The 18174-nt window shown below is 44.6% G+C and overlaps 1 protein-coding gene across 1 annotated transcript in view; it reads right to left on the bottom strand.

Annotated features, from left to right (window-relative positions):
- Nucleotides 1–2514: 2514 nt before the first annotated feature.
- KIAA1958 (KIAA1958 ortholog) overlaps nt 2515–18174 on the bottom strand; it is a 67107-nt gene continuing 51447 nt past the window's right edge. Inside the window, exons 3-4 of the mRNA XM_035140447.2 lie at nt 10466–10638; nt 2515–6650 (exon numbers count right to left, since the gene is read on the bottom strand). Coding sequence (XP_034996338.1) covers nt 5844–6650; nt 10466–10638 — 980 coding nt within the window. The 3' untranslated portion in view covers nt 2515–5843. The remainder of the gene's footprint in view (nt 6651–10465; nt 10639–18174) is intronic.

Genomic DNA, 18174 nt, shown 5'->3' with positions numbered 1-18174 from the left:
GTATAGAGAACCTCCTCCCCTCATCAGAAGCAGCTCCTCCCCAAGCAGCGATGGCAGCGAGGACGCTGAGGAGACCAGTCAGGAAGTGGGGAGAGAGGGCCAGGGCTCTGGCAGGAGGGAGGAAGAGACAGAGGGGGAAAGGGGGGAGAAGGAAAACATGGAGCGTAGACCCTTTCCTCCGGTTCCGGAATTACGCAGGAGAAGGAGGGGAAGGAGGTTTGCTGTCCCAAGACTCTTATGTTGGAGAAAGTCACGGGGTGGTTCAGTGCCGGATTCTGCATCGGAATGAGCAGACATGCTTTTACACACCTGTCTCACTGTAAATAGACTGCACTAATAAAAACTGTTTAAAACCGTCATGCGGAAAGTCGTTACTCTAGAGTAGTCGCAAGAACCCCTGACACACACATATATATATTTAGATGTATTTCTTAGAAGCATGCCTATTCCACTTTTTCAGCAAAGTCCTCGGAGCTCCTCGCCAACAACTCTCAATAATGCAATGGGGGGGCATTGAAAATCTTCAACTTTTAAAACAAATCGAAAACCTGTCCAGATGGCCTGATCAAGTGAAGCCCAGAATGGAGAGTTGAGGTAATCGAGAGAGAATCAAAAGTGAATTCTATGGGGCAAAGATAGAAAAAGAGGGAAAGATAACAGAAAGGCAGGGGAGAGATTCGCTAAGAATACATGAAAAGAAAAGAAAGCACTGTGCTGATAGTGTGACCACCAAAACAACAACAAAAAAGTTTATCCACAGCTAAATTGACTAAATGAATTCACTGGCAAAAGAAGCAATGCAGCCCATTTGAATTAATTCTAATGTAAAAGTAGACCTCAGAGAGATTTGAGCTGCATACCCTTGGAATAGAGAACATAACAATACTCGAAACCCAATCTTGCATAGCCATTCATTCCAAGAAATGAGGATTCTTTTACCAGATAGCTCATGAATATCCCTTTGTCCTTTTAAATGCTACTGAAATGCTACACCAGAATAATGTCCTACTTGGTCCTTGTTGGGAAGCGACAAAACTGAGCCTATCTGTTTTACAAGTTGTGCAATACTGGATCCATGTGCAGCGATGAAGTTCACTGAATTGCCTCGGGCATATCTCTGTCAGACATACCTACCTGACAGGGTTGTTCGGAGGATAATATGAGGAAAATTCCATTTCTTTAACCGAATGTGTGCTCATTCTGTTGGCCCATTTAGGAAGCAATCCTATATACACATTGAACAATGAACTTAATGGGACTTCTTGAATAGGCATGTCAGATTTTTGCTGAAATTGTGACCGCGTGGTTTAGGGATTTTCTTGGCCTATGATAAAAAACCCTTCTGTTTCCACCGCCAAACCTTTCAGGGGAGAATTTGCAACAGTTTGGCACCATTTTTGCATTGTTCCTAACTTTCATTAAAGAGCTAGCAGATAGAATTTATTTTGTATTCCTGAATCTAGAATGAGAGAGAGAGAACGTGATATTTAGAATAATTCCACTTGAAGAATATGGGATACATTTGAAGGGGAAAATGAATCCATATGTTTTACTATAAATCCACACACACAATTTTAATTCCAAATCTGTTCACTCCCAGTCTCTGAAATTATTGTGCTTTGATATGTCTGCCTGTCTTCCTATCCATCTATCGATTCATCTATCCATCCATCCATCCATCTATTGCAGAGCATAATTTCAAAGATGGGGAATGAGATTTAACAAGATTTAGACAGCCAACTGTAGTCAAAACAGTATCTCCCTCAGAAGAAGGCATCAGAGCCAAAAATAATAAAAGTCCAATCATTCTATTAATACATACAGTACTAGGTCATATTTATCATAGAATCATAGAATCGTAGAGTTGGAAGAGACCACAAGGGCCATCCAGTCCAACCCCCTGCCAAGCAGGAAACACCATCAAAGCATTCTTGACATATGCCTGTCAAGCCTCTGCTTAAAGACCTCCAAAGGAGGAGACTCCACCACACTCCTTGGTAGCAAATTCCACAGCCGTACACCTCTTACTGTCAGGAAGTTCTTCCTAATGTTTAGGTGGAATCTTCTTTCTTGTAGTTTGAATCCATTGCTCCGTGTCCGCTTCTCTGGAGCAGCAGAAAACAACCTTTCTCCCTCCTCTATATGACATCCTTTTATATATTTGAACATGGCTATCATATCACCCCTTAACCTTCTCTTCTCCACGCTAAACATACCCAGCTCCCTAAGCCGTTCCTCATAAGGCATCGTTTCCAGGCCTTTGACCATTTTGGTTGCCCTCTTCTGGACACGTTCCAGCTTGTCAGTATCCTTCTTGAACTGTGGTGCCCAGAACTGGACACAGTACTCCAGGTGAGGTCTGACCAGAGCAGAATACAATGGTACTATTACTTCCCTTGATCTAGATGCTATACTCCTATTGATGCAGCCCAGAATTGCATTGGCTTTTTTAGCTGCTGCATCACACTGCTGACTCATGTCAAATTTGTGGTCTACCAAGACTCCTAGATCCTTTTCACATGTACTGCTCTCAAGCCAGGTGTCACTCATCCTGTATTTGTGCCTTTCATTTTTTTGCCCAAGTGTAGTACTTTACATTTCTCCTTGTTAAAATTCATCTTGTTTGCTTTGGCCCAGTTGTCTAATTTGTTAAGGTCATTTTGAAGTGTGATCCTGTCCTCTGGGGTATTAGCTACCCCTCCCAATTTGGTGTCATCTGCAAACTTGCTCAGGATGCCCTCAAGCCCATCATCCAAGTCATTGATAAAGATGTTGAATAAGACTGGGCCCAAGACAGAACCCTGTGGCACCCCACTAGTCACTACTCTCCAGGATGAGAAGGAGCCATTGATGAGCACCCTTTGGCTTCGGTCAGTCAGCCAGTTACAAATCCACTGAATGGTAGCATTTTTGTTGGGAAAGCAGGGCGGACACAATCAAACTCTGATTTTCATTATAAAATATTAGACTTACTTCCCCTGTATGCCAAAGACAGGCAGGTGTCTGAAGGGTGGACAGAGGAGCCAAGGGGAGTGGGAGGATGATGCAAGGGAAGGGGGCAGTGATTTGTGGGGTTCTGTGCCACCCATGAGGCAGCGGAAGAGGAACAGGTCAGACCATCAGAGACAGGAGAAGAGGAGGCAGAGGAAGAGTTTCAGGAAGGCTCAGAGAGGGAAGAGACGGTCCCAGAGAAAGTTGGGCCTTTAGAATCTCCTGCATCACCTTCCCCACTATCTCCATGGATGGATGAAAAATGGGTAACCAACTTTCCTTTATTTGTGATTGTTCAAATCATAATCTCTACTTGTATCTATTAACTTCAAGGTCCATGGGGGGGGGGGGAGCCTGTGTTTTGTGATGTAATGAACAGGTAGGTGGATACACCTGCGATTCAGAGGAACATAACCTTCTTAACGCCAACCACAAGTGGAAACAAAAATACTTCTGCTTCAAGAGATGTTAGCCTTTAATTGCTAGAAGTCTCTCATTCCAAAGACGTATGCTCTAGGGTTACAAAATCGAAAACAGCATAGTAGAAAATATAATTCATAGGTAACAACTCCCATCGATCTGCCACACTATTCCAGCCTCCTGGAATTGCCTCAGGTGGAAAGGCAATAGAGCAAGGATAGAAAATCTGTGCCCACTTCTCCCTGAACTCCGAACTGCCATCAGCTCCAGTCATCATGGCTGTTGGGTTAGTAAGGGATGATGGAAGTTGTAACACAGTGACATTTGTTAGGCTACAGATCCCCTCATCCCTGCAAGAGAGGAATGTTTTTGTTGTTGTTTAGTCGTTTAGTCGTGTCCGACTCTTCGTGTTTTAACCACGAAGGAATGTTTTAACCAGAACTAATTAATGCCAATTCCCCCCCCCATAAAATACTTACAAATGAAGAAAGCTATAAATGGATGTTCTGTAGAACCAGAGGGTGGGATTCGGTGTAGCCCTAAGTGGGGTATATGTGTGGAAAATGAGTTCTGCTTGAGCAATATTATTAATATTTATTTTCATTATTTATTAAATGTGTATACCGCCCTGTACTTGCAGGTCTCAGGGCAGTTACAATATAAAATCACAAAATAAAAACATAAAATACATAATAAAAACAAAAACAACCCAATAATCTCTTTCCCCACAGGGATTTCCCTCCCTCTCTTCTCACTGTGTACCCCATCAACCTGCGTTGGAAATTCTCCCGATGCTCTAGAGCAGATTTAGGGGTTGTGGCAGCACATAAAGTGGGGGGGGGGGAGAGAATCTTGTTCCATGAATACAAAAACTCATTTGAACCGCGCTCAGAGCCAACCTAAGTTAATTCCCTGGATAGAAAATATCAAACTTCTCCAAAACATTTTATCTATGGAAAACACTCTGGCCTGATTCAGACATAACACCTCTCTCTCTCTCTCTCTCTCTCTCTCTCTCTCTCTCTCTCTCTCTCTGCTTAGGTTTTAAGTTGCAAGCATCTCCTGTTAACCCTGGATAAAATTAACCTGGGTAATTCTGAATGTGGTAATTAAATTACAGTCTCAAACTGGAGAGGGTGTTGTCATGAATGCACCATGCTCAGTGCATTAGCCGCGGTTGCACATGACACTGAAACCTGATTAAAATGTTTTGCAGCAGTCATATGTGACGCTGAAGGAGGATAAAGGAGAAGATGCAAGAATTAGCACACAAGAAGGTAGAGGCGGAGGCAGTCCATGCAGAATCCTGCACTACACTGCCTGTCCCTTAACCATGGCTCATTGTACATCCAAACTCTGGAAGAAATTCAGTGCTACTGATCAAAAGTCACAAAATGGCTTTTGATCCAGTAGAGGGGTCTGCTAATGGAAGAGGAGGGGAGGCAATAGCCTTTCCCGCCCCTTCCCCCTGCAGCAGCCCCCCAGCACCACTTTTCATGCTGTACTGGAGGGTCTCCCAAACCTCTAGAACAGATTTTCAGAGGACTGCAACAGTCAAAGGGAAATGCTTCTCCTCCTTTTACATCAGCGGATGCCTCCAATGGATCAAAAGTTCATCAGGACAGTCAGTGTGTGGGGAAGCAATATTAGATTTTGTGCAGTATATCTCCGTATATCATATATATTCTTAACATTTACAAACAACCTACCTTGTTGGTGATATAAAAAAGCTACTGGGCTACTGAGCCTCTTCTCTTAATCAGTTGGCTTACAAAGCCTATTCTAAAAGGCACTGATAATCAGACTCCTGGAGCAATTTTACACCGCACGTAGAAGTACAATGTCCTAATAATATATCAACATAGTTTAGGGGGAGTTCTTGGTTTATATGAAGGTGCAGCCACTTCATTAATGAAACATCTTCAGGTCATACAATATACAACTGCTTATTAAAATTCATACAACAGCCAGCCTGCAAGTGTGCAGACTGAAAGAGGCTCTTGTTGCTGTCCAATTGTCTTGGAAGTGATAGAAGGCTGACATGACGTTAATTGAGTGAATGTAATTAACTTGCTTAAAAAAGAAGAAGTAAGTAGCAGCAGTGGTTGGAGAGGCTGAACAGCATGGGTGGATAAGTTTAACCCTTTCCCCACTTTTGTGAAGTTGATTAAAATAACTCTCTCCGCCCCCCCCCAAACAGCTGCTATTTGCACATGGAGGGAAGTTTTCCTTACAATCCAAAATGAAGCATCAGGGATTGGGGCAATTATCACTGGGATCATAGCAGAGGAGAAAAGACTACAATACCCATCACCTGCAACATCCATGCTGTTCAGCGTGTTCTCACCCAACCTCGTTACAGGTTTTTATAAAAAAATCAAAAATGCAGAGCAATTGCATTCACGCAATTAACTTCACACCTAGTTTGGCCCTTACTGATAAGAGTTCAGAGAGCCAAATGTCCGGGAGGCCTGGGTGAAGGAGATGAAAGTGAAGTTCTCACAGTGGTCAAGCTTGACCTTTTTGGCCAGCTTTGGGACGACCCCCCTCAGTGACCGCAAGCCCATCCTCTGCTCCTCATACCAGATGCTGCCCATGCCAATAGTCTCCTTCCGAGCAGTCAGGTAGAAAGGGGACTTGCCTTCCATTTGCGAAGGTGGCCGGTGGATGTACATGTATTTGTAAAGGAGGCAGTAAGGACAAACCTTGTGCCCTTTGGAGTGGTCGTGGTATATCTGGCCGTAGCACACTCTGTTTGAGCCCAGCCTTTTCTCCCGTTTCACATTGTCTGTTCTGGCAAAAAAGGGCCGGTTCTGTGGATCTTTCAGCAGCTCAATGTCACCGTACATTAAATCAGCATGTTCCTGAAGTGTCCTCATGTTGAGGTACTGGCTGTTGTATTTTACCACGGTGGACAGCAATGCTACTGGGCTCCCGTCACCCAAGCACCCAATCCTCCACATCTCTTCTTCGTTGGAAAGGGAAAAATAGGTGATGTTGCGAGAGCGGGCACCAGACATCCCAGCCTTGCTGAGCACCCTCAGCTTCTCCTTGAGCTTCTTGGTGGAAGAACCAAAGCTTCCGCTTGTGATGGAGAAACCAATCCCAGCATTCTTCAGGATCCGGTCTAACCCTCGGCGGATAGCATGAAGAGAGGTGGCCAGGAAATCAGAGCCGTCAGTTTTCTTCACGGTGACATAGAAATCTTCAAGGAGCTCGTTCAGCTTCACAGCTGGGATCTGGCTCGCAAGGAATGGGAGTGTTTGCATTAACTCTCACAGAATGATTTCCCCTGCCCACCTTGACCACCTTCTTTTTTTGTTTGTTTGTTTAACAAGAGCTGGGTCTGAAAAATTGAACTGAGCTAAAGTATTAACATTCAGACAGTGGTGTAGCATGGGTTGCCAGTGCCCGGGGCAAAGTAAGTATCCTTGGCACTGCTCGCCGATAGGCTGGAATGAAGGGGCAATAGTTTAGTGACCTATCCAAGTGGCAGCCGCAGAGCTCTGTGAGTGTCAAGCACAGCAGAAAGTGGGACGGGGGATTAGTTGGGAGCGGGTATCTTTCTGAAGCCTTTGCAGAGGACATGCTAGCAACTGACTGCTCTTCAGTCAACCCATGTGGACATTGGGAGATTTTCTGTGTGAGGGGGAGGGTGCACAACTATTATTGTTATTATTACTATGACTTCCTTCCTTTTTCTTTTGAAATTTTGCGCCCCTAAGAATTTTGGGCCCAGGGCAACTGCCCCTGTAGCTCCACTTATGCTACACTACTGCACTCAGAGCCAAACCAATCTTTTGCAGAGAATGGACCTTATCAGATCCAAGGACTACTTGTGGTGGCAGTGGTCTGGATCTGCTGCCCGAGGTAATGGCTTCATCCTGCCTTATGGGTGGGCCAGCCATGCTACACTGGCAGAGGCTCTCCATTAGTCTTTTGCCCAAGCCTTGCCAGGAGATGCTGGGGATTGAACTTGGACCCTTCTACCACATACTTATTTCATGGTTCCAAAGACCATGGCAAATTCCTTGTTCACAGAGCTGGCCCAAGACATTTTGCTGCCTAAGGAGGAGCAGAAATGGCACTCCCCACATTTCAAGTCAAGGTGCATAGTACCCAAAGCCAGCCAAGTTATTTTGAAAGGCAGAAAATTCCAGAATTGCCTCTCCCACTTCCCCAGCAGTAAAAATATAATAATGATGTGTTAGATAACTATCCGTTTGCTGTCTTTTTGTGGCACCCCAAATTCATAGCTGGAGGTGGCTCCATCTAATGGAGATGATATCTAAAGATAGCTTCTTTGTGCAGGAGGGGGCGGGGTGTCCGTCGCGCGCATGCATCATGCGCCGTGCATCACGACGCACACGTCATGACGCGCGACGCACGCATGCATAGGAGGCATGCGATGCAGCGATGCAGCGACATGGCAAACCCCGCGAGCAAGCCGCGGAGTGAGGCAGCCTCACTTGCGTCAGGGCTTTTCCTCCATGCCGGTGGCCACGTTGCGTGGCAGCGGCCATCAGAGGTGGTCAGCCCCACCCAGCCTGCTGCCTGGGGCGGTGCATCCCCCTGCCCCCCTATTAATACGCCACTGGCTACCTGAACCACGGAAAGGAAGGTGGATGGAACTGAAATGCCCCAGTCAGAATTGCCTTAGGGTCACTTATTCCCAGACTCTGACCCATCACCATATCTGGGGGCAGGAAGGAATTTTCGCCCAGGTCAGACTACTGCCAACCTTCCATATAGCGTAGCCCCTTCCCTGAGCTACCTGTGGCACATGGCTTCCAGATATGTATCATCTTCAACTGTTTGTTCTGCAAATGCCTTTCTGCCGCAGCACCTATAGGGTCAATGCACCTATGCATTTAATCTTTGTTGGAATGCATTTAACTCCTATGCATTTAACATGCTTGCTTGTAAAGGGCAAAGGGCTGGTGACGGTCCAGAATAGGAAATTTAACCCCAACCCCTGGGGTAAATATCTCTTCTAAAGCTAGAATTTGCTTTGAGGGAAATTATCTATTGACATCTACAGCGTAAATGCTAGCTTTCGTGAGGGATTGTCCTCGGTGGCTCAGCAGGGGAAGAAAGGGTTAAACTCTCCCTCCATGCCTGCTATGATATTACCAACCTCTCCCCAGCTGATGCTATTGGCATTTCTGTTTTTTAAAGAAGCTCTGCACATTGACAGGAAAAAAACATATATCAAACAATGTGTCTAATTTGGCCCTGAGATCTATAGCCTGGATTTTTCCAGCTATTAAATAAGCAGCTGTCCAGCTCTTACATTTTCCCTATTGCACCTGAGTAGCAGAAACTTCCCATCCTGCCTTGCCACTCAGATCTACTTACAGCCTCGATAAAGCTCATAATTAAAAGGAAAGCTTTAAGCTGGTTATAATGAGATGCTGGCATAAACAGGAGGAAGGCATGAATAACATTGCCTTTGATGCTGAAAGCCGTGAAAGTTGCAAGGAGCCTTTGTCTTTGTGTTCTCTCATCACAAGATTAATTTCGGCTATCTTATTTCACATCTGTACCTCAGGCTTTATTAAGCTATACTGAGACTTCTCAGGCCTGTAGCCAGAAATTTTGCGGAAAACATGGCTAATGATAGATCAGGAGCGAGGAGGATCAATGCAGAGCAGCAAGACCCTGAACACAGGTAGCCTAATATATTAAAGTGATTTACTATCAATAGAATAAGCCATACATTTATCAGCAGGAGCAGGTGGACATATTACTTAGTAATTGGGTAGAAATGGGACCTGCATGTTTCCTCTCAAATTATTATCAATAATAATAATAATAATAATAATAATAATAATAATTTATTTGTACCCTGTCCATCTGGCAGGGTTTCCCCAGACACCCTGGGTGGCTTCCAACAAAGATTAAAATACATTAAAGAAAGTGGTAGAGACTTCATGGTGTTGGCCCCACACGCTGAACATTCTGTGAATACTGTGAACACTGTGAACACAGTTTTCTCAAACAGTGGGTCTTGGGCCTACTTCCAGCCAGGCCTTGGTGCCACAGCCTGCCCTCTGCATCCTCACTTGCCTGCCATCCCCCCTAGCTATGCTATCGCCAGGGGTGCCAACTCCTGGGGGCCAAGTCCATTTTGGGGGTTGGTTCCACCCCCCAATGTCCCCAAAGCATGGAGGTGAAGCACAGAGCCAAGCACGGCACAGCTCCAGTGGCCAGCTCATTCACCTCCTCCTGCTGCCGCTGCTGCAGACAGGAAGGTGGGTTGAAGCAACTTCCTGCCAGTGACAGTGTCAGGAAGAGGACGAGGAGGGGCCACCAGCCATTGAAGCTGTGTGGCCACTGCGTTCAGCTTCTCCCCTGGCTCCTCCTGTCATCACGTTTGCATCACGTCGGGACGCTGGACATATTTGACGTCACACGTGCAACGTTGGCCCCTCCAGTCGCCCTCACAAGCTGGCACCTCTGGCCATCGCCTGTTATGGTTAGACAGCTGCCAGCACCACCAACTCCTTGCATGCTGAGTAAAGGTTCCTGGGAGATTCTCGCTCAGTTCAGAAACTACCTGTGTCAGTTAGGAGGATATTCCACTGCTGAGATAGGAAGGGCTGCCATATTTTAGAAAGTGAAAATCCAAGAAATTCTGGACGTATGGCAATCCTAGCAGCCTCACGTTCCCACTGCTGTACTTCAGATGCCAGAACAACAATCAACTGGGCTTCAAATGCCAAAACCAAACAAACGCAGGGAAGTTCATACAGAAGGAGGTTGTCCTTGAGATATCCTGGTCTCAGGCCATATGGGCAGAAAACATGGAGACCAGGACTTTGAATTGAGCCTGGGAACAAAGTGGAAGCCTACAGAACCCTTCCTCAGCTTGTGCCCTCCAGCTGTTTTGGACTACAACTCCCATAAGGTCATGCTGTCTGAGGCTGACGGGAGTTGTAGTCCAGAATACCTGGAGGGCACCAGTTTGGGGCAGGTTTCACCAGATAAATAAGGCTTCTGCCTTGCAGATTGAATCTAGTTACAGTACACCATCAGAACCAAGGCCACTCACCTTTGTAATGTCCATGTAATCTTTCAGGCCTTTTGTCATACACCAGTATCGCCACACATTCAGAGCATAGAGAGTTGCTTTTGTTGTATTTGGGCTCACCGCACTGATGCAAAAGTACTTCAAGTCATCATCAAAATTGAAGATGGGGAATTTGTTGAGCTTTGTTGAATAGGCTGAAAAACAAAGAGGAAGGGAAATGCAAAGAAAATTTGTCTTGCTTCTATAATATGTCTGCTGAGAGCTGTTGTGCCAAGAATGTAAGGCATATTAAGACAATGAAGATGCAATCCAGCTCCTACTGAAAGTCTTTAAAATAAAATAAAAACAACACCTATTGCTTTTAAAAGGGGCAGGATTGCAGCCCCCATGAGCCAACACAGGGAAATCTCACTTCAGCCATTAAACACACGTTTATTATTGAAGCTTTTGGCTCAGGGAAGTATTATCAGCACAGCTCATATTGAGATTGTCTCAGTGGTCTCAGCGATGAAAAATATTAAGCACTATAAATTTTGAGGATGAAAAAAGACGCATGACCTTTTTGCATTGAGAAAAGATCTAAGGAGACCCTTACTTACAGCTGCCAGGAGGGGGAGAATTCTATTATAATGATAAGGAATGTGAAGGCTATTTATGCTCAGCATTATAACCGATTTTGTTTCTGCATCCCTATATATAGTTTTTTCACATTCTGCTAGAAAATCTATATGGTAATGCACTCAGAGATCATGCACTTCAAATGCTCTGGCACGGGAAATGACTGGCCAAGCTGCCCCGAAGTCACAGAGGAGAGCCACGGGCTTCTTGCTCTCTTTGGCAGAGCTGCTCAGATCTGGGGGAAAAACAAACTTGAGTTGGGTGGGTGTGTGTGTGCGTGTGCGTGCCTGTGTGTGTACACTCCAGATGACCTGTTTACTGAGCATTCATCTTGATTTGATTGCACAAAACACACGCAGAGCTTAGACTATGTCCAGTCATATTAATTCTGATATTTGTGTTGCAGTTATGAAACTATGAGCATTCCTCTTAATTTGTTTGCAATGCATTTATTTGTCTTCTTGTTAACCATTTGCCTGCCCCATCGCTATCCAAGCTGCAAAAAAGTCTGGTGCATTTTGTTGTTGCTTGCTTGGTGGATCTTCTGCATTTGAGCAACAGAGCACTTTAATTCACTTAAATAGCACAAACCTACCCATTTCAGACCCTCCAAGCGTCCCTATATTCCAGGGATAGTCCCGGATTTACAGAAGCCATCCTGATTTCTTATTTGATCCTGGAATGTCCTGCTTTTCCTTAGGATGTCCCTATTTTCATTGGATGAATGTTGGAGTAACTATATAACCTTTAGAAGACATCTGAAGTTTTTTTTAATGTTTAATGTTTTATTATGTTTTTATATGTGTTGGAAGCCACCCAGAGTGGCTGAGGCAACCAATATTGGGGGAGCTGGGCCCCCTGATTCAAAATGTGGCGCCAGTGCTTCACCTCTAACTTGTGGTAAGTTAGACAGTGTTGCAGATAAGAGGATAGGAACCCCTCTTGCCCCCCCCCCCATGATTTGAGTACTGGCATACACAGTCTTCTGTTGTTTTCACATTCAGCTGAGTGGTCAATTAAGCATACTTAAGACCAGTGCTTTTTTTCTTAAAAAAATGTTTAAGGGTACTCTCATTTTCCTACTCATATTGAAATACTGCTTCTCAATGAGGCCAAACTTAGATTCACAAAAAAATTAGGGGTATGCATACCCCTGCGTCCCCCCCCCAGAAAAAAAGCACTGCTTAAGACTCACTGTCTGGGACACGGGTGGTGCTGTGGGTTAAACAGAGCCTTGCCGATCAGAAGGTCAGTGATGCGAATCCCCACGACAGGGTGAGCTCCCGTTGCTTGGTCCCAGCTCCTGCCAGCCTAGCAGTTCGAAAGCACGTCAAAGTGCAAGTAGATAAATAGGTACCGCTCCAGCGGGAAGGTAAACGGCGTTTCCGTGCACTTCTCTGGTTTGCCAGAAGCAGCTTAGTCATGCTGGCCACATGACCCGGAAGCTGTACGCCGGCTCCCTCGGCCAATAACGCGAGATGACCTCTGCAACCCTAGAGTCGGCCACGACTGGACCTAATGGTCAGGGGTCCCTTTACCTTTATCTAAGACTCACTACCACAGATCCTTGGACACTAGACTGCAGCTGCTATGAGAAAGCCAGAATAGCAAATGTGCAGTGATGTTGCAATGTGTTTATATGCTGAAAGATAACTCACAAATTGGGAAAGGGCCCTTAATATCTCTTACGAAAGAGCAGTATCTTTTTATCACTGCACTGTAATTTTATTGCATACGCTATACTTTCAAATATGCTTTATACTGTTGTGAGTTAGTGGGGGCCCAGGCCACCATAATCTCCCGACCCAACAAGTGTCAGAATTTAATTAAGGCTCGGGGTGCTAAATTGTGTGCCCGACACTTCTATTCCCTGGGTCTATAAGTGTCACAAGCTAATTAAGCCAGGCCAGTCTCCTGTGCTGTGGCGATTGCCTTCGTTACATATCCAGAGCATTTTTGCATCATTTTCCTTACTGCAAAAAGTCTGATCCTTTGGGGAAGCAGATTCATTCCACAAGCGCTCCCAATCGATTGTAAACACACACACTTAGAATCATAGATTTAGAAGGGGCCACAAGAGTCATCTAGTCCAACCCCCTGCAACAAGAGCATCTCAACACACAGGGCCCCCATCTTGAAACCATATCAAACCCTGCTTTGTTTTGCATAAGTGCTACCAGTTTTATTCCTGGTATGTGATTGAATCCCACCCAAAAGTAGCTACAGTTTGGAGGTGCCCTTAAAGTCTTCCTCTGTTTACCAGTCCCAGTAATAAATAAATAAACTGCATCACAGCAAGCATAAGAAATTATCACAGATTAAAATCCCCCCCCCCCCGAGTAGCTAAAGCACTGGCAGTGATTTGCATTGGGTCCAGATCTACAGTGGTTCATGGTACATGAAAAAGAGAAAGAGCACTGTAGTCAACAACAGGAACGTAACTCAATTAAGAGCCTAATAGAATTAGTGGTTGTTCATAAGGTTATATCAGGCCAAATACAGAAACTGACTTAATTAAAAAATGAAATTCTGATCTGACTTCATGTGAAAACGCTGTAGAAACTTGCTTTTGTTTTCTGTTTTCGAAGTATTCCTCCCAGTGTGCTACAAAGCAGCTCCTATTAATGTTACTATCTGTAATTATAATATTAATATGCGCAATAATAATGCAAACAGGGGAGAAAGAGAGGGGGTGAGAAAGCCATTAGTTCTTCTTTATTAAAACCTCACACGCCTTTCCAGGGAAAGCAGCCAAGTTTCATTTGTTCTTGGCAAGACTTATAAAGCAAAACAAGGGTTCGTTTCCAACTGCAGTGAGAATTTTGCTCTGGTCTGCATCGCGAGAGTCACTCCCTTGACCATATCTGAAGAGGCAGTGTGCCAGAAGAACCTTGAGCTACTTTGAGGTGAATTAAAATGAAGTCATTTGAAGACAGGGAGGCTCTGAAACTTCCATAGCAGCAGGAGAGGAAGTGGGTTAGTTTTAAAGACTGGAGTGTCGTCATAGTTTACGGCTGATGCGTGTACCATCTCTATGCCACTTAAGAACACTGAGTACACTTTCAGTGGCTGCTCTGTACTCAGATTATCAGATTTTTATTCCACCACTCCCATAAAGAGCTTAGAGTAGCATATAAGGCCTCTCTGCCTTTTACCTTCAGGAAAAAACAGTCCCTGTGAACCTGAGAGATAATCACGGGGTGACTATAACCCAATAGGTTTTGCAGATGATGTGGGTCTTGAACTTAGTTCTCCCTGGGGTCAGTCTAACACTAACCACAACACCACACTGGCTTTCATGTGCGGCATTTCACGCTCTTACAGCAAGGATCCATGGCTCTTCAGATGTTGTTGGACTCCAATTCCTATCAGTCCAATCCAAAGGTCAGGGGTAATGGGAGATGTAGTCCAGCAATATCTGGCGTTTGCATTTCTTAGTGCAGAAAGTACTGACCTGATGTGTAAAGATCGTTCCTATTCTGATTAATATAGGAGGATTCAAGAAGCTACTGGAAGTTTTTCTTCTCTGTGTGAAATGAGGTTCTTGTTTTGGATATTCCTTCTGAGAAGCTGAGTACAGCTGCTTTAAACTGTTTCTGTTATCTCTTCTGCAAGGTCATGCTGAGGCCAGAAGGAGCCTGGTTTTCACTCACTTTCTCTTTCTGTCTCTTTTTTTCCTGGTCTGGTGTTCTGTACATAGTATGCTTAGTGTTAAGGTTTTGGACTTATTATCAGTTCTTGTAAGTTTGTTAAGTCTGCTGCAACTGGATTTCTATGGACTGTGCCAATCCTGAATGTATTGGATTTGTGCGCATTATGCTTACTGTATTTGCCTTCAGCACCAGTACAAGCTCTGCTGGATGAAATTGCCTCTGGTCTATTTTTTGGGAACTCTGCAACGTGTTTAAGTTCTTCCTCCACACGTATGACAAAGTTCCCCGTCCCTGACACAAAAGCCCAAGCTATTTGATAGGTTGGAATGAGAGTAGGGTGGATAGAGAGCTGGAGAACCAAGCCTAATACTCAAACCATGATGCTGCCCCGAGAAACTGGGAAACCATGAAGAAAAGAACCCAACAGCTAAGTCCCTGATGGGTGCAGTTTTCTTGGTGACTAGGACATAGCCAACTTGGCAATAAGACCTGGAAGTCACCAATGCTGGAGGAAGGGGCTAGAAGTAACAACGTAAGATCAGCCTGCAGGATCAGGCCAAAGGCCCATCTATTCCAGCATCCTATACTCACAGTGGCCAACACGGGCCTGAGTGTGATTGCAGTCTCCTCACTTGTCCTTCCCCGCAACTGGTATTTAGAGACACATAGCCTCAGATACTGGGCTTTGCCACTAGTAGCTGCAAAGACCCCATTCCTAGGTTGGAGAATGAACACTCCAGGGATAGTTCCAGGTGTGGCAGCCTTGGCTTAGCCCTGCATGCAGCCCATATTTACTGGTCCATGTCATATGAAAGGCCATATGGCAGTGCCCATCACACAGCTGTTTCATCACATGCTAATGAACTTTGCACAAATTCCACCCTGCCCATATCACCAACATGCTAATCTGGTTGTGTGAGTGGCTTTTCTTTTTTAAAAAAACCATATACAAAACATTCGTGTTGATGTGTTTAGGTTTAGGATCATGGTGCTGAGAGCTTCTTTCCAAAAGCAATCCACTGAGATGGTCAATTAATTCTGGATTAGCTACACATGCCATGATTAACCACAGTATTCTATCTGTGCCTAGGTAGGGTGGCATGCTAAGTTAATGAACTGTTTTCTGCAAAGCCGGCTGCTTTCTTTAATCACAGGGGAAGAATTTGCCCGTGGTTTTGCAGCACACAGTAAAACACAACACAGGCAAAGGGAAAGACTCCTGTTGGAGACTCCACATGATTTGTCTTTTGCCTGCCTGCCTTGCCTTAGGCCTGCAGACTTGGATCTGTGATGTTATTGCAGCCCTACTTTCTTCCAGAGAACTCAAGAATGGTGTTTTATCCTCCCAGCCCAAAACATAGGCTGAGAGAGATGGACTACCCCTGGTTATCCAGGAAGGGTCATAGATGACCAGGGATTTGAACCTGGTTTTCCACGTGCAAAACTAGGCCTGTACAACCTGTAAACCTATTGTCACGATGGCCTGGGGGTCTGGGTAGCCAAAGGTCCTTAGCAGTTTTCTATTGTGCTTCTGCTGCGCTTTAAAGCTAGGAAGCCATTAGCCTCAGAGGGGAGTTGTTGCTGTTATTGATTTGATGGCATCCTTGTCCCTACGCTGTTCAGCCTCAGGACTAGGGAAGGAAGTCCTAAATAGCTGGTGTTAGCTGGCCTTTATCTCCAGTGGGACACTTAGCAGACTTACGCGGGCAACATGACAGAGGCGTATACTGTTATGCACTGTGTGGAGAAAGTGGATTGGGTGTTTTTCTCCCTCTCTCATGGCAGTCTTTACCCAGGGGTGCAAGGGATGTGGGGCACTCCGGTGCCAAATTCTGTGGGGTGCCAGATGGCTGGCAGGCATGCATCTTCCCTCCCAAGCTTCTGCAGGGATTGCTCTCCTCCCGCAGCAGCTTGCGTGAGAGTTGCGCACCAGCCAACCAGATGGCTGGTGGGTGCGCAGCTCCCCCTTCCCCCCACGGCACTATCCATGTATAGGACGACCTCGTAGAATACACGGGAAAATATGGTAATTTGGGGGCGCTGGGCAGATCTTTGCCTCTCTCATAATACTAGAACTCGGTGCCCAACTGATGGGAGAGAGAATTTCTGCTGATCACCAGGCAATGGCTTGTCCACCTGCCTTGCCCCACCCTCAAGCCTTGGGAATCTTTCCCAGACCATGACTTTGAGAACAACAGAAGCAGCTGGGAAGAGAGGAGTTCAGGGATATATATTTTTAAAAGAAAAATTTATAAGTTGTGTGCCCTTGGTTTTCAATTTGAATCTTTAACATGGTTTTGTATGCTTTGTGGTATTTTATGCATTGTGATTTGCTGTTATATTTTATTGACTATAGATTAGTAATTCTTTATTGTAATTGATAAGTGTAAACCGTTTAATGATTATTTGCTGATGTTTAATTTTACTGTTTACTATTGGATTCTAATGGATTTATTGAATTTTGCCTTATTTATTTTAAAGTTTACCGTGACTTTTTATATTGGATAAGATTGTATTAATGTTTGATTTTTATTATTTTTATGTGTGTTGGAAGCTGCCCAGAGTAGCTGGGGCAACCCAGCCAGGTGGGATGGGTATAAATAATAAATAATTGTTACAAAGTTATTGTTATCTGACGGAGCTGAAAGTGGCAAGATTCAGGACAGATGAAAGGAAGTACTTTTTTGCATGGTGCATAAACTATGGAATAAAATGTGGTCTTCCGCATCTATGCTAGCCCAAATTAAAGGGAAGAAGGGTGAGATACAAATTAGATAAAGAGCAGTACCTTCTGAGCATTACTGGCACACCAGAGCGTTACTCTACTCACATATATTTTAAAATGATAAAATGCCACACAACAGTTGTCAACACTGTGCATCCAATGAAATTAACCTTTCAAAAAGTCATTTATGAAACTTTTTAATACAATCATGGGCAGTAAACAATGACATTAAATGTTTTTCCCCACTAAAACATCAGAATTGGCCATTGTAAAATACAAGCTCTCACTTAAAAAAAAATCAAATTAAAACACAACTACATTTTTCTTTTGAGAATCATAAATGAATACTGTAATCTAATATTTTTTTCTATGTATATAGCTCTTCCCTGTTTTCCTACTAAATTGCACACAATTTGCATCATGATTTTAGAAGGGTGACGGATATTTCTCAACCAATACAAGTTGGGGAAGGGAGCTCGTTTGAATCCCCAGAGTGCCCCAAATTCCCTTTACCATGCAGATATCCCCGTTTGCTATCAGATTTAACAGCAGGTGCCTTTTCTTTTGTAACAAATCTAGCATTTAGAGAGCTGTGTGTCAAATGGAACACTGTGGACTGGGAGCGCACAACATCACATTTGAAGTGGCTATACGTGTCTTTTTCATACCTGCCAAGTCCTGGACTGCAAAATCCGGGACCGGCAGCCGTGTGACACCGGAAGTTGTGTAGACGC

This window comes from Zootoca vivipara, chromosome 16 (genome assembly GCF_963506605.1).
Source record: "Zootoca vivipara chromosome 16, rZooViv1.1, whole genome shotgun sequence".
NCBI classification, from domain to species: domain Eukaryota; kingdom Metazoa; phylum Chordata; class Lepidosauria; order Squamata; family Lacertidae; genus Zootoca; species Zootoca vivipara.
The sequence above is the reverse complement of the archived record's forward strand: the minus strand, read 5'-3'. Positions and strand labels throughout refer to the sequence as shown.